This window comes from Marmota flaviventris, chromosome 4 (assembly GCF_047511675.1).
Source record: "Marmota flaviventris isolate mMarFla1 chromosome 4, mMarFla1.hap1, whole genome shotgun sequence".
NCBI lineage: Eukaryota > Metazoa > Chordata > Mammalia > Rodentia > Sciuridae > Marmota > Marmota flaviventris.
The window spans coordinates 18,481,637-18,497,035 of NC_092501.1; the positions used below are offsets into that span (position 1 = coordinate 18,481,637).

Consider the following 15,399-nt stretch of genomic DNA (forward strand, 5'->3'; position numbering starts at 1 on the left):
CACACATATTTCCAGATGTGATATTCAAAATATTAGCAATCAGTAAAGCACAAGCATACAGCGATCAGAACACACACCAGCTGTGGACCTGTGGTACTGCCACAGCCTCCCTGGCCTTGGATTTTGTGATTTCTCCTTTTACTGTGACTTTATGATTTCCTTTTTGTTTTTTAACTGTAATATAATACCTAGCAATTGTTTCCAGGCTCATTTCTTTCACTGCTTGAAGGTTGTTCAATTAACCAGATGAAAGAGTATCCATCCATTCTCTCGTGTGTCAACCGTCAGCATTGATATCGAATTCCCCTCATTATAAGTAGTTAGTCTAAAATGCACAGGACAGGAAATTTTTCCCAATTATGCTTTCTATTTAATGTTTTTTTCCCCATTATGTTCATTTCCTCTTTGATGAGGATTCTTTCCTTTCAGTTGTGAATATCTTTTTTAAAAAATTTATAAATTTTTCACATCCATCTTCTCTCATCTCAGCCTTCGTTTATTCCACAGACAGACACGTCTTCCCTCTAGACTGGAGACGTTGCAGTATTTCCTTCTCATTTTAAGAAACTTCTCACTTTTGCTACCAGTTATACAGGATGACTACAGAAAAGTGTTAAAAGTGTTCAGAAGGACCGTTAGAGAAAAAAAAAATGTGCACAAACTTCCCACCCAGCAATAACCATTAACAGTTTGATTTGTCCAAGCTTGTTCTCATTATTTAATTTCTATGAAATCATTCTCTACCAGTTATAACCATCTCTTTCTCCTAAACATATTAAAAGAAGTATTGTATAAACATTCTATAGGGTGAACATCTTTCCACATAGGCTTGTTTTCTCATTAAATATGCAAAATATTCCTCTGTCTAAATGTTGCAGAGCTAATGTCCTACTGTTGATAAGAATCACTGTTTCCAATTTCTCACCATTATCTCTAACGCACAGTGTATTACCATAGTGTATTTCTACATCTTCTCCATCACTGGACTGCGGCAGCCATTGGGTCTTTTCAACTCTGTGTCCTCTTAGTATGGAAGTGAATCTATATTAAGTTCCAAATAAATAAATAACAGCTAACAGTTATTGAGCAATTACTTTGCACCAGCTATTTCTCTAAACACTTGGCTTGCACTGATGCATTTTTCCTCTCTCACACACACAAACTACAGATGAGTGAACCTAAATACAGAGCAGTTAAGTCAGTAGTTCCCTTTGCTTCTTCTCATTTTCTCTGTCCTCTCAGAATTTACATTTGAACTAGGACAGGGCCCTGGGGAGAGGGACGGTGAGGTTGGAGGCTGGTAGGAGCAAGGTGTTTAGAGATCCCAGCAGAGGAAGCCTGGGTGGCTCCACACTTCACAGAAGCCCCACCCACAGTCCTCCAGCCCACAGGACTGAAGTCCCCCAGGAATCTTGACAGTAATTACTGCAAAGCCATTGCTTCTTTTAACTACAACAGTCCCATGAGGTAGATGTAGTTTACCCATTTTTCAGATGATGATATCATTGCTGTGGGACAGGAGACAATGTGTTCCAGGGTCACATAGATGCCTCGAGATGGAGCTAGGATGTAAACCCCAAAATCCGAGCTTTTCTCTCCTGGGTGCTAAAGAGCTTGGGAGAAATCAAGGATTACAAGTGGCTTAACATGAAGAAATCTTTCCAAGAGCAAAACATCTGCATTTGTCATGTTTTCCTTTTGGTTTAACATCTGAAACACACCTTTGTCCAAAAGCCACATAGTGGCCACAGTTAAGTTGGCCCCAGACCATTTGAGTAAGAAGAACAAGCAGTAAAAAGATGCTTCCTCAGAGCTGAAGAAAATGAGGAGGTGGGGGCTGGCCCAAGATCAGCCTCTCTGGGCAGCAACACTGTGCCCCCATCATGTACCCCCCACTGGGCATCTGGGGATGAGGAGGGAAGATGGCAGGAAGACAGACCCAAGGCTTAAACTCTTGTATAACTAACACCAAACCCCAAATTCTTTTGACTATTAAAGTAAAGTGTCCAGGGGATGAGAGAAGAGGAAGGAGAGAGAAGTGCTGGGGAGTGATACTGGCCAAATAATATTGTTATATTGAGTGCATGTATGAATATGGAACAACAAATCCCTTCGTATGTACAACTATAATGCACCAATAAAAAAATGGTGGAAAGAAGAATTACAAACTAAACAGGTGTCATGGCATGGCTTGGCTTTAAAGTCTGGGTGTGATTTTGTAAGGCAGCAGAGGAAGAGTGGACGTGGCTTTCCACATGCAGGATGACAGCAGACAGAAACAAGAGTCCTGTGTCCAGGACACAGTAAAGCCAGGGGGACAACAGAGAGCCAAATGTACTAACCTGAGTCCGGAGGCTGGAGTCTCAGGGCTGCTTTCCGAGAGGCCATTGTGAACATCACGGGCTTGAGGGGGCCTTGGAGTTCGTCCAGTCCTAGGCTCTAGCTCTACTGCAGAACACAGGATCTTCCATCGGGCTGAAAAGAGAAAGCTAAGAACCCAAGAGGTCAAATCCCTGTCAAGAATCACCCAAAAACATGGGCCCTAAGGGTCTGATGCTGGCCCCACCCAGACCCCCAGCCCAGCCCACTCAGCCCAGAGCAGCCTCATGAGCAAAAACGCCTTCCAGCTCCCAAACCAAAGAGGAAAAGGGTAGCACTGTGGAGCCTGCCGGAAGCCAAGCACAGGCCTGGCCAAGGCACCAAAACACTAGTTACAGCTGGGCAAACCGAGGCTAGGCCCAAGCAGGGAGTTCACCCTGAGAGCACCTCCTGCAGACAAAGCAGTGAGAAGGTGTCAAGCCTCAGGCCCCCTAAATTTCTTGGACACAGATGACCATTCTCAAGGTCCTGGACAAACCTGGCACAGGAATCTACAAGGTGAGTTCCAGATGTGCAGATTACTGGGTCTTCTGATCTGAAGCAGAATCCCAGAAGGGCAAGTCCCTGCAGGCTTTCCTCTGACTCCTCTGGCCTGTTGAGTAGATGGGGTAACTGAGGCTGGGAAATGGGAAGGGAGGGAGACCAGGCTTCTTGGCCAATTAGGCCAACACACCATGATGGCCAACTGAGGTCACTCTCCAAGCGATGTTTGCCTTTAACCAGGAAAGAAAGAACTGAACCAGGAACCAATCTCTAATAACATGATAGATGTTCAACAGAGGGCGGGGCAGTGGGGTATAGTATTTTATAAGCAGGGACAGCTCTGAAATCCCACTATCTGGATCTGCACAGGGATTGGCAATGACATGGGTGACATTGTGGGGAGAAGGGGCCCTGGGCTTCCCTGAATGTCAAATCTACCCCTAGTCAGCCCTAGTTATGGCTGCAGCCAACACATTCCACTGTCCACCAGTCCCCACCAGGCATTCAGGGAGGATTCTTCCAAACAAAAAATGTGCTATTCCCACCTTCTGAAAACCTACCAGTGGTTCCTCATTGCTCGCAAGATAAAACCCTTTGTGTACCATTGCCTGATCTGGCCCACTCCCCTGCCCACCCCCTCTGTTCTCACACCACATGTACCTACCTGCTAGAGGGGACTTCACATAGTTTCTTCAACATATGACTCTCCACCTCCTGCCTCACTGCTCTCCTCCACTCCTGTCCCTTTGCCCGACCCATTCCTGCCCATCCCTTGGCTCTCATCTAGTCAGACCTTTTCCAAGCTCATTCCCCATATCTGAGCTCAGGCCATGTTCCTCCACATCACCCTGTCACCCACCCCCACATGTATGTCACAGGGCTTACCGCACCCTGGTGCCATTTAATATCTGTCTCTCTCACAAAAGAAGTAGCTCTGATTTCCTTGCTCACCACTGTAGCTCCAACTCTTAGTACAAATAAAAGGACACTAGTGGTGTCAATTTAGGCACAGCTGCAAAAAATCATTGCCGAACGAATGAAGGAACAAAGAAACGAATTCTCCATTCATTCATCAAATGTCTCAGAGCCTCCTCTAGGGCTAGAATATTTTTAAAAATTAAAAAAAAATACCTGAGAAGAAGGCTCAGAAGGGTCCACAGATGCTGAGGAAGGAGGAGCAGAATTCCCAGTGTGCCCAAGAAAGGAACAAGCGGGGACATTGACCTGGGTTGGTCCCAGTGGTCTCAGCTAGACCTCAGCCTCAGTGGTGCTTTCTGCGGGGCACCTTGGGGTCTGCTCCTTGGCCTCCCAAGCTCAGCCTGAGCCACAGACATGGCGTGGGGATAGCTCAGAGAACTGTGGCCAGGGTTCCCCGAGTCTCTCTCTCACCTGGCTCAGAGAGGAAGATGGGAAGAGGACTGTGTGTGTGTGTGTGTGTGTGTGTGTGTACACAGGTGTGCACCTTTCTCAGGCTTTGGGTCCCCCAATGGATACTCTCCTTTTGGCTTTGGTTGCCTGATCCACCTAATCTGAGAAAGGTCGAGCCTATGAGGTACTGACTTACTCTTGCTCCCTGAAGATCAGCTAAGGGTAGACACCCCACGGGTAGATCAGGGTGTGAGTGGGAAGGTGTTGGCACACTCTGGTTCCCTCCTGGCCCAGACATGCTTGGCAGTGGCTGCAGGAGTCTCCTCCCAGTTCTGCCCACCAGGCATCCTTCTCTGACACCACAGTTGTGACGGTTTGAGTAGTGGCGCCCCCCCCACACCCCTGCCCCTCTGGCCTAAGGGTGCTGACAGTTTCCAACTGTGCAAGTCCCAAGGTGCTTCTCTGCTTCTTGGAGACCTCTGTTAGCCCTGCCTGTACCTTGTAAATATTCCCTCTTCAATCGCACTACTTCTCGGAGTGCCATCTTGTTTTTCTCAGATATAGATTGCAAAGAGGTCCCAAGTTCCTGGCCTTAAACCGGCTGGGAAGAACTTTAATAGCCACTCCAGCCTAGCTTCCCATCCCTACTCCTCAGAATTCTCTGTGGTCAGATAAATCCCCCTTCCGTGGAGAAAAGGCCAGCCTATTTGCTAAAGAAAATGCCTGCAGAGAACCAGCGTTTGCCTCTCCAAAATGCCTGTATTTCATCACTCATGCACCTCTTTCTAGCAGCATCCAAGGAGCCAATGCACGAGTTGGGGAGGGGCGTGTTGCACTTAGAATCAATGAGACAGCAACACACTCCCCTGGCCCTCCCCTTGGCTCTAAGTTCATGTCTACCTTCAACTCCCCCAGGTGCTTCCAGATCCAGGTGAGCAAGGTGGCCCTTGGTGTCCATTTATAACAGGTACACCTGTGTATGCACACAAACGTGTATATACATATGCATGATTGCACACATGTACACATACATGCATGCATTCCCATATACATGCGTGCATGCATTCATACATATTTACATATACATGAACCTAGAAGAAGTTTTAGCACACATCTGAAATACACACTGCACCCTCCAGTCAACCCCCAGCCTTAGAGCCAGCTGTCATAAAGGAGGACACATGATCTGACCCCTGCCCGTGCTTCACCTATGGCAGAGACAGGAGACAGCAGATTTGATAGTTGGCATAATCTGAAAATAGATCGATGAAAACCTCTGTAAGATCCCTTAACCTAGGATCTCCCAAAAAGTGTCCAGCAAGTAGAATTCACTGAGGTGCTTTGTAAAATATGAGATTCCACAGCCCTGGGCAAACAAACTGGGAAACAGACTACCATGTCATCCTCTCTTGGAGAATCACAAACGACACAGGTATTAAGGTCTTTGAGAAGCCCTGAAGAGAAGACATCTGTTAAAGGCCAGGAGATAGGTGATAGACTGGTAGGCAAATACGTCCATACCTACATACTTATTCACACATATACCTTTAGAAAGACTATGGATACTTTTGTAGTTAAATTAACTCTGTAGACCATACTTCTAAATGACAACCAACCACTTTCATTTCATAAATGAAGAAATGGAGCTCAGAGATGAATTGGCTGAAAGTCACACAGCTAGTGTGACAAATCTGGGGCTAGAACTCAGGCTTACTAATGCTGTGGCCTAGGTTCTTTCCAACAGGCCCCATTCCCCTTTTTGAATTCAATTCTAAACCCAAGGATTTCTGGTAATCAAAGAGATAAATGCTTATTTCCAAAACAAACCTCATGTGTGTGACTCCCCTCAGAGATGGCCTGGCTCCCCTGGAAGGCACATCCTCTGCTGAGCAAGGTGCTATTTTCTGTATCCCAGGCTCTCGGGCCTATTTGGGGCGTAGCAGGGCCCAAGGAGGGGCCCAAAGGCAAGCCTGACATTGGGCCCTGGCTCTGGGGACCCAGCTTCTGATATGCCACTTGAGTCAGGAAGGAAGTCTTCCAGACAGATATCCCTAGGCACAGGAGCTTGCCCTACCACCCCCAAGGATCAGATTAGAGAAATGAAAGCTGAGGTCTGACCTGGGCCATGGTGCCACAGGGCACAGAGCTGCCTGCCCTGCCTGACCCACCCCCTCAGCCCAGCACCCAGTTCCTATGCTCTGGGCTCCCAGTCACAGCACCTCTCCCCACTGCACACTCCTGGAACAGATCAGGGCCTGTTGCCCTGAGTGGAACATACATATACTCCTTCTGTCACACTGTCTCTGTTCTGTGCATCTAATGCATCACACAGGCACATCCTGTCTCCTTATGCACCTCTAAAGCTTCTAGAGGACAGGGAGGGCTGTAACTCTGCCAGCACCTGCAGAGACTGGTGGTGGGCTGTGCGCAGTGCCTGCAGCACTGGAAGAGGACTCCTCCAGAGAGTGCCTAGCAAGGTGCTGTCACAGGGAAGGTAGGGGTGGGGGCTCGGGGCTTATTAGTAAGTAACTCACCCCATCCAACAACCAAACAGTATGCACTGGGGATATATGGCATCGGATGGAGCACCATGGGGGAGAAAGTGCTCGAGGAACCCTGGAATGATGCATAACCAGACTTCCTCCGGGCCTTGCATCCCTCATCAGTGCAATGTGGGAACTGAGGATGGCTGAGGCAGCTTCTGGCTCTCAAACTCTGATTCGATTATAGACAGGGCGAAGCCTAAGCCACGTTTCATCATTCTCCCCTCCAGCGCTCTAGCACAGAAGCAGCTGAACAAAACCTTGCAGGGAGGGGGTTGTGCTGTGCCAGTCCCAACCAGGGTACGGCCTTCCCCCACCAGATGCACCTGCAGGAGCGAACCTGACAAGGCAGATCCAAGGGCCAATAGCTTTGATACCCCAACCAAAGTTTATATAAAGAGGAGATCAGCCACAAATGGACCTTCCTGGTCCGGATAACGGAAACCAGGTAGCATGGTCAGAAAGTTGTGGGGTTCCAGTCTCATCTCCTGCTCCTTTGGCAAAGATCCCTATGGGAGTCACTTCTCTTCCTCAGTTCCCCTCCCCATCCCACACTCCACAGGCTGCTGCTCAGGGCTTTCAGCATGAACAGCGATTCCTTCCTACCATGAACCCAGAAGCCCAGCAGTCCAGCCCTCGCTCCCCACTGTCCCAGCTTCTATCAGTCTCTAAGGTTTTTCTGTTGCTACACTGGAGCCCCAGGGGAGCCACAGCACCAGAGGCCCCTTTAATGTGGCATGTTTGCCCATACTTTCCCTTTTCCCAGGCAGCAGACCCAGTGGGTAAAGGAAAGCCAACACCTCCCTACCAGACAGGGCAGAAGAGAGTCAGGAGCAAGCCGTGTTTGTATCTGCCCTGTGGCTGGAACACACAGCCTGGGTCCTGGAGGCCTGCCAGACTGGCCTATTGTCTAGCACTGTTTGCCTTTGGGGCAATGGGTGTCCTGGAGTGGAGAGGGATTGCAGAGCCTGGCTAGGGGTGGGCAGCAGGCCACAGCACCAGACAAGGGAGCCAGCCTTGGCGCCACAGGCTGGAAGGCTGGTTTGTGAAGCCCCTCAACAAGGGTCACTGGAGCTGAGTGCCTGCCTGCCCTCCTGTCTGCAGGCTCAGAGGACCCAAGTCCTGATAGGAACTCCTTCCTGCCTCTAAAAACCCTCTTGTCTTCCCTCTCCCAGGCTCCTGAGTGTCCAGATCTCCTCTCAGGGGTCTCCACCCACACACACCTCAACTCCACCAAAGAATTGAAAGATGAGGAGATGCCTCATGAACTTCCCAGAAGTATATGGCACCTGCTTCTGAGAACATCCAGAACTGGGGTGCTTGCATGTTATAGGTGGCTGGACTTAAGCAAAGCAGCCTGAGCCAACACCCTGTCACCCAGGGCTATAAGGATCCCGAACAAGCTACTTCCTCTAGGGCCTGCTTCCTTATTTATCAGACAAGGGGCTGGATTCCTGGATCTCTAAGGCCCTCCCAGCTTCAAAGTGCCACAACCACAGTGTGAGGAACAGAACAGACCATGATGCTACCAAAAGGCAACCAGAAAGATGTGTGCCTTTGGCCAAAGAGAATTTGAGCCATCAACTAATATGATTCCACTTGTTCATACCTTGCTATGGGGAATATACTACGTGTTGTCCATTACCACACCTTAAGGCATGATGACACATTTCAGAGTATATTTCACACTTTTGCATATACATAGCAAACTTTAGGCTAGATATACACTTTGAGGTATGTATATACTTTGGGGTATGCACACACCATATCTACACACTGGAATATATCCCACACAAGTGCAGAGCATACTGTGAAGAGATCATGCTAGGGGCATGCTGAGAAGTCAGCATTGGCTCTGGAAAGACTCTGGGGTAAAGAGCATAGGCACCCCAATAAAGCTGGCTACCACGTATTTCCATCATGTGTTGTTGACCTTGAACAAACCATTTGCCCTCTGAGATACAGTTTCTTCACCTGTAAAATGAAGATAATAATAGAACTGACCTCATAGGGTACTGGGCAAGATTAAATAAAGGAGTGTCTATAATAGGCTCCCCACAGTGTCCAGCACATAAGAATACTTAGTCAATGATAGTTTTGTTATTGCTCAAACATTTAAACATCTTTTATAACGTATATGAAATTGGGTGTTCCCAAAGTCTTAAAGCTTTCCAAAACTCAGATAACAGACAGGAGGACCACTTAATTCATGTTTATTTCACATTTGATCTGTAAACCATTTTATTTAAAAAAAAATCCACTGTCATTAGCAACATGTGCTGACATTAGTTTTTCTTTAGTGAAATAAGAGCGCAGGCCTTAAATTTTCTCCGTCTAAAACATGTAGAAACTGGGATGTAAACACGAAATCTCCACCTCCTCCCCTGTCTTTGGCAGTTCATCAGCGACATGATCTCAGCCAGAAAAGCAGGAAACAGGACAACACTTTGATACCTAAGAGCTCTTGGGGCAGGATCTGTACAGTTTGGAAGGCCCATTTGTCTTTTCAAACTGTTTACCTTGGGCAAATTGTATCAGGTTTGCTTCTTCCACATAATTTCCACTCCTTTGTGACTAAAAACAGCAGCCAAAAGATTTCCCCTAAGTCAGCGATTTCTGGGAGATGGGCACATACATACAAGATAGAAACATACATATTCTTCTTCAAGTAGTGGCCCCCAGGGGAGGGATGGGGCACCAGAAAGAGTCAGTTTTAAAGTGAGTTTCTGGGGCCAAGTGTGCCTCAGAGGACAATGGCTTTATACAGGACTAATGCAAGGCGGAGAGGTTCACTTATTTCTGTCTAGGTCCACCCTTGTAATATTTACATAGGAAAAGGCAATTATGCTGATAGGCACAGGAAAAAAAATGGACAAAAATCTTTTCCCTGTCAGGAAATCTCAAAGCAGATCCACGTCCAAAAGACAGTCACCAGTTGCTGGTGAACCGGACATAGAGGGATATAACAACACTAGAAGACGGCTTGCATGGTGAAGCGGCTCGGCCTTTTGCTGAGTCTGCCTGGAGGGCATCTCCACAAGCAGGATTTCAACATCACAGCCAAGGCCACATGACGCTGGGGAGGGACCCCAGGGTATACTATCAAAAAATAGTGTGTATTTACAGTGGGGGTGAGGTGGGCGGGCAGGGCTGCCCTGAGTGTTTTTCTAAAAATAGACAATTAGGGGTTGAGAGGAGCAGTTGGCCAGTGCTGGGAAACCCCCATTCATTAATCCTTTGGGAGCCTTGCCCCCTGGAGTCCTGTGCTTGCTCTGAAGAGCTGGGAGAACTTGGGAGGGCAAATAAACCTTTAGGAAACAATACTGATTAGGAGCGTCCCATCAGGAAAAAAAAAAAAAAAATCTCTCCAGGTAAGGAGAGGCCATAACAAATATTGAGGGTGTATGTGGCCTTCCCAGCCAGCTGAACTTTTCCCTTGTGGAACAAATGTCCGCAGGAGGCCGCAGAGCACCCTCCAGGCCAGGAAACACGGAGCAGGCGGGGCCTGGGATTCAAAGTGCTAGGGCTGATGTGAAGATGCTCCCCTGGATGCCCAGGGCCTGCAATTGGCGCCAGTCTGTGAGCCGGGTGTGGGCAGCGTGCTCACACGATCCGCTTCCTACCCCCGCGGCAGAGGATCTTCTTGAACGCGCGGCGGAAGTCGTGGTTGAAGATTGTGTAGATTACCGGGTTCAGCGAGCTGTTGCAGTAGCCAAACCAGAAGAAGAACTTGAAGAGCGTGCGTGGCACGGAGCAGCCGACGGCTGTGAGCGTGTAGGTGAAGAAGAAGGGGAACCAGCACACCACGAACACGCCGATGACCACCGCCAGCACGAACGTGAAGCGCTTCTCGCGGTTCTGCCGCCCGCGCCAGCGCGACGCTTTGGCGCCCCCGCCGCGCTCCTCCCGGGGCCCCACCACCGAAGCCCCAGGCCCGGTTGCCCCTGGCCCGCGCCGGGGCAGACTGTCCCCGGGTTTCACCTGGCTCGCCCGAGCCTTGACTTTGGCCCGGGGGCCGCGCTCGGGTCTGCGGGGCCCCGGGGGTCGCTCAGCGTGTTCCGAGGAGGAGCTTTCCTCCAGGTCCAGCGCGTCGGCCTCGCGCGTCCCGGCCGGTGCGGGCTCCCCCGGGGCGCCATTGAGCTGGGTGGGCAGCGGCTCGGCCTCTGCGCCCGCGGGGCCCGCGCAGCGCTCGGGGCCCAGGCCGTTGGGCCTGCGTTCGGCGCTCCCGGGCTGCGCGGCAGCGACGTCCGGACCTCGGCGGCTGGGCGGCACGCGGGTGCGGCGCTTGGCGATCTGGTAGATGCGTATGTAGACCAGGATCATGATGAGGCAGGGCGCGAAGAAGGAGCCTATGCACGACGAGATGACGTACCACTTCTGGTCGTTGATCTCGCAGCGCTGCTTGGCCGGCTGCTGCCCGTCACCGCCGCCCTTCTTCTCGATGGAGATAAGCGGCGGGAAGGATATGACAGCCGAGATGACCCACACAGTAACGATGATGGCCTTGATGCGGCGTGGCGTGCGCTTCAGGTTGTACTCGATGGCCTGCGTGATGGACCAGTAGCGGTCCAGGCTGATGGCGCACAGGTGCACAATGGACGACGTGCAGAAGAGCACGTCGAGCGCCAGGTAGATCTCGCACCATGCCTTGCCAAAATACCAGTAGCCCATGACCTCGTTGGCCAGCGAGAAAGGAATGACCAGCGTGGCCACCAGGATGTCCGCCGAGGCCAGAGACACCAGGAAGAGGTTTTGGGGCGCCTTGAGAGCACGGCTGGTGAACACCGCGATGATGACCAGCACGTTGCCGAACACCGTGAGCAGCATGAGCAGGCCAGCCAGGCACACCAACGTCAGCGTCACCTGCAGGGAGTAAGGGATGGCCTGGGCGCCGCCCCCTGGCGCCTCGGTCCCATTCCAGCTTGTGTTGCCGGCGTCCGGCTGCAGGGAGCCCATGGGCGCAAAGCTGCCCTCGGCCAGCGGCTGCTCCTGGCGGAACATGAACGCGGCGCCCTCTCGCCTGGACCTGGTGCCAGCTGCCTTCCGGCCGGCGCCCGTGGGTCCTCCTCTTCCTCCGGCGACCCACTCACCCCGCCGCGTCTCACATAGGGAGGGGGCCCCAAGGAAGCCGGGCCCAAGCTGGGGGACAGCTAGTGGCCCATGGGCCCGGGTCCCGCGAACAGCGCCCGCCGGTGCTTTAGCGGCTCGGGGTGGGCGCCTTCTCTCTCCAAGCTCCTAAGCACAGCCAAGTTTTATTTCTAAGCAGGAGAGAGTAGGGCGAGCTGATGGTTAGAGAGTTATTCTTCAGGAAAGGAGAATAAAATTCATCGGTGGCCTGAAGACTTGGAAGGATGACAGGAAATTATACATATAACTATATAAATATATATATATCTTGCTTCTTGAGCCTGAGCGAAAGCGAGAGGTCTTACCGTGTGCGGGGCCCGCCCCCACCCCAGGAGGCAGCCAAGAGGTGCTGAGATGCGAGCTCAGGGTCCTATGTCTGTCTATATTCCCGAAGCGATTACCGACTCTGGAGCTTCCCGCAGACGCGGCGGTGCGGGCTCGGCCCTAACACCGGCCAGGGCGCGGACTCTGCCGCTTCTCCGAGCGCCGCGGGACTTCCAAAGTTGCGCGCCCTGCTTGGGCTGCGGCGCAGCACGCGGAGCTCGGGGACGGCAGCGGCGTGAGGGGTGTGGAGGCCGCATGAAGGCGCCCCCGTCCTCAGGCGTGCCGCGCCAGGTGAGCGATCCGCCCTCCAAGAGCCAAGGCTGAGGCAGGGTGTCTCCTAGGCGTCGGCTCGGTGGGCGCGAAGCTCAGCAGGACGGGCTGGGGGCCGAGGACAGCGTGAGTTGCAGCAAGAGCGCAGGACTGGGGAAAGAAGGCGCTGGGGTGGCGGGGAGGCGGCCCGCCGGCTGCTGGGCGTCTGCACCGGAGCCGGAGCCGCTGCTGTTCCGCGGCGCTACGGTGGACTCGTTTTATAGCCCCAGGATCAAGCCGGCGTTGCCGAGCAGCCGGCGTCAGCCCCCACGTGGGAAGCCGACCCTCCTCCGCCCCGCGCGCCTCCCCTCTGTTGATCTAGAGTCGGCGCCCAGTGCGGGACCCCAGGGAGCGCTGCCCCCCAAGCTGGACGGGCCCTTCGGAGAGGCGGGTACCTTGAACGAGGGGCTTTAAGAGAGAGTCTGGGGAGTGGGGAGCGGCCCCTACTGGGAGTTGGCTGTGCAGCTCCCGTACGATCCAGCCAACAGCAATAGGCACCCGGAGTGTCTCCATCGAGCTGGGTCTTGGGAAGAGAGGGTGGAAAGGAACCCCGGCCAGAATCGGGAGAAGCATTCTCGGGTAAGAGTCTCATCCAGATCAGCCCGACCCGGACCAGGCCGCCCTAGTCCGCAGGCGCTCCTGGCAGGAGAGGAAGGCGAGGGTTCCAATGGAACCCCTGAAGCGGAATGGGCAGCACCCAGGCGGGAGCCCGCGAGGCCAGAGTTCAGAGCTCCGTTTGGGGAAGAGGCGGCTAAGTGTCCTACCAGCCGCAAAGCTAGCAGCGGGACAGCGCTGCCTGGGGTCCAGACCGCGCCCTTCTAGACCGCTAAGGGGAGGGGTCCTCCAGGCGGAGGCGCGCCGCGACAGAACGAGGGCGCACTGACACCTGCTGGCCGCTTGTCGTCACGTCTGGGAAGCAACTGGCTGGCACCGGGAGACTTTCTCCAGTTTCTGTGGTCCTCAGCCTATACCTCTATCTTGGGATAAGTTTAGGTCTGAGCTCAGGAAAGGAGAATCCAGATTTTAAATTGCATTTTGTCATGTCGCACAAATCTTTCTAAAGCAGGTACTTCTGTGTTTCTACCTCTGGCAGAGGGGAAGATTTGTCTGATAAAAGTCATTTGGAAGATCTGGCACACACTCCAGCCCATGACTGTGATTCCACTTTGGACCACACAGCCTATACTTGTGCAGACCCAAGAGAGGCCTGATCCTGCCTGTCACTCTGCCCAGCTTTGAGCTGCTGGGAACCATTATGTCCTTGTTGAGACACAAAGGAGCTCCAAGACTCCAAACACAAAGTAACGATAAAGAGATGGAAATGTTAATTACCATGATTTCATCAGTGCATGTTGTATACATGTATTGAAATATCACACTGTATCCCATAAATAGTACAATTATTTTAATAAAAATTTTAATGTTTCAGGAGATGGAAATGTCAACTACCTCCAGCTGATCATTATGCACTGTATACATGTATCAAATTATCACACTGTATTCCACAAATTTGTACAATTAAAAGTAAATATTTTTAAAAAGCTAACCCCCCCGCATGCACTCCTATGCAGATGCAAACACACCATCTTTCAGAAACAGGAGGATGCTGGCCAAAGTAGAGAATGTTTTCTATTTTCTCTGATAAGAAGAGCAGGGGGTTGGAGTGATCAGCAAGTTTTTCCAAGTGTGCTTGATGTCTTGTGATAGGTTTTTTTAACAGTCACTAGAACAACAGTTTGCACTGTGCTGTCTGTACTACTCAGATGAGTAGCGGGTAGCTTAAGGATAAAGCCCAGGAGGATAGGAAATGTCAGCAGGAGAGACATTCAGCCTATGGAAAAGTTCTTATTTATGGTACCACTAAACCAAAATACGTTATGTAGTCATCTAAGCTGGATTTCCATAGTCTGATCAAACTGAGCAGCAAGGTACAGACTCAGATCAGACTAGGGGTTGAGGAACTAGTTAAATGACCTTGAGCATCACCTTCAACCTTAGCTAATGTCTACAGCCCCCACTACTGATACAGTTATTGACACTGTTGCTCTTGATGTAAATGCTCCAAGTCTACTATCCTTTTCAAAGTATCCTGTGCATGTCTCATTTGACTTCACTATCTACCTCCCAATCTTTACCTTAGTTCTAAACTAAGGTAGCCTTTCTAAACCCTCTTTCTAGAGACTCAAGAAATCCAAGAAGGCAGAATTTCTGCCCTTTTTGGAACCCATCATTTCCCATTTTCTATTCAACTTTCTGCTCTGGGTCTCTTGGACAAAGGGACACAAAAGCAGGCTCATTTGGAAATATGATTCTACTCAATTTTGCACAACACCAGGAGCTTAACCCCTCTTGTATGAATGTTAAGAGGAACAAACATTAAAGCCCATGACCATGTGGGGTTCACTATGTTGCTTCCAGAACAACATCTCTTCACATCTCCACACCAACTTCTGAAATATGACTTTCTTCCTGTCTCATTTCAGAAACGAGGGGGGAAATGGAAAAAAATAGTCTACAGTGTTTCCTTTCTTGAAATTTCTGATGCTAGCATATATTATGCCTCTTGTCACATTTTCCAACTGCTTTCTGAGCATCCAACTGATGTATTAATTCCTGGGTTTGGAGTCTTTTCTCCTAATATGGAAATGGGTCTTTCAAAGAGCCAGGGGCCCCAAGGCCAGTACACAAGAATTGTTAATAAGAACAAGAGCTGCCTTGTGTTAAGTACCTAGTATATATCATGTCCAAAGCTATATACGGAGCTGCTTTTCAGAATTATCCTTCCCTTTCCCTACAACCAAGAGTTCTGCCTCCTTAGTCACAGAGTCAGTATCTTTGAGCTTTGAAAAAACTATGTGGACACTTT

The 15,399-nt window shown here is 50.7% G+C and overlaps 1 protein-coding gene across 1 annotated transcript; it reads right to left on the reverse strand.

Annotated features, from left to right (window-relative positions):
• Positions 1-10,188: 10,188 nt before the first annotated feature.
• On the reverse strand, positions 10,189-11,774 carry Adra2a (adrenoceptor alpha 2A). The gene has a single exon (XM_027930405.2). The coding sequence runs from the start codon at positions 11,772-11,774 to the stop codon at positions 10,377-10,379; it is 1,398 nt and encodes a 465-aa protein (XP_027786206.2). The 3' UTR covers positions 10,189-10,376.
• Between the last annotated feature and the right edge of the window lie 3,625 nt (positions 11,775-15,399).

Excerpts from the sequence above, each read along its gene's own strand:
- Adra2a (XM_027930405.2), bottom strand. The coding sequence starts at position 11,774 with ATGTTCCGCCAGGAGCAGCCGCTGGCCGAGGGCAGCTTTGCGCCCATG.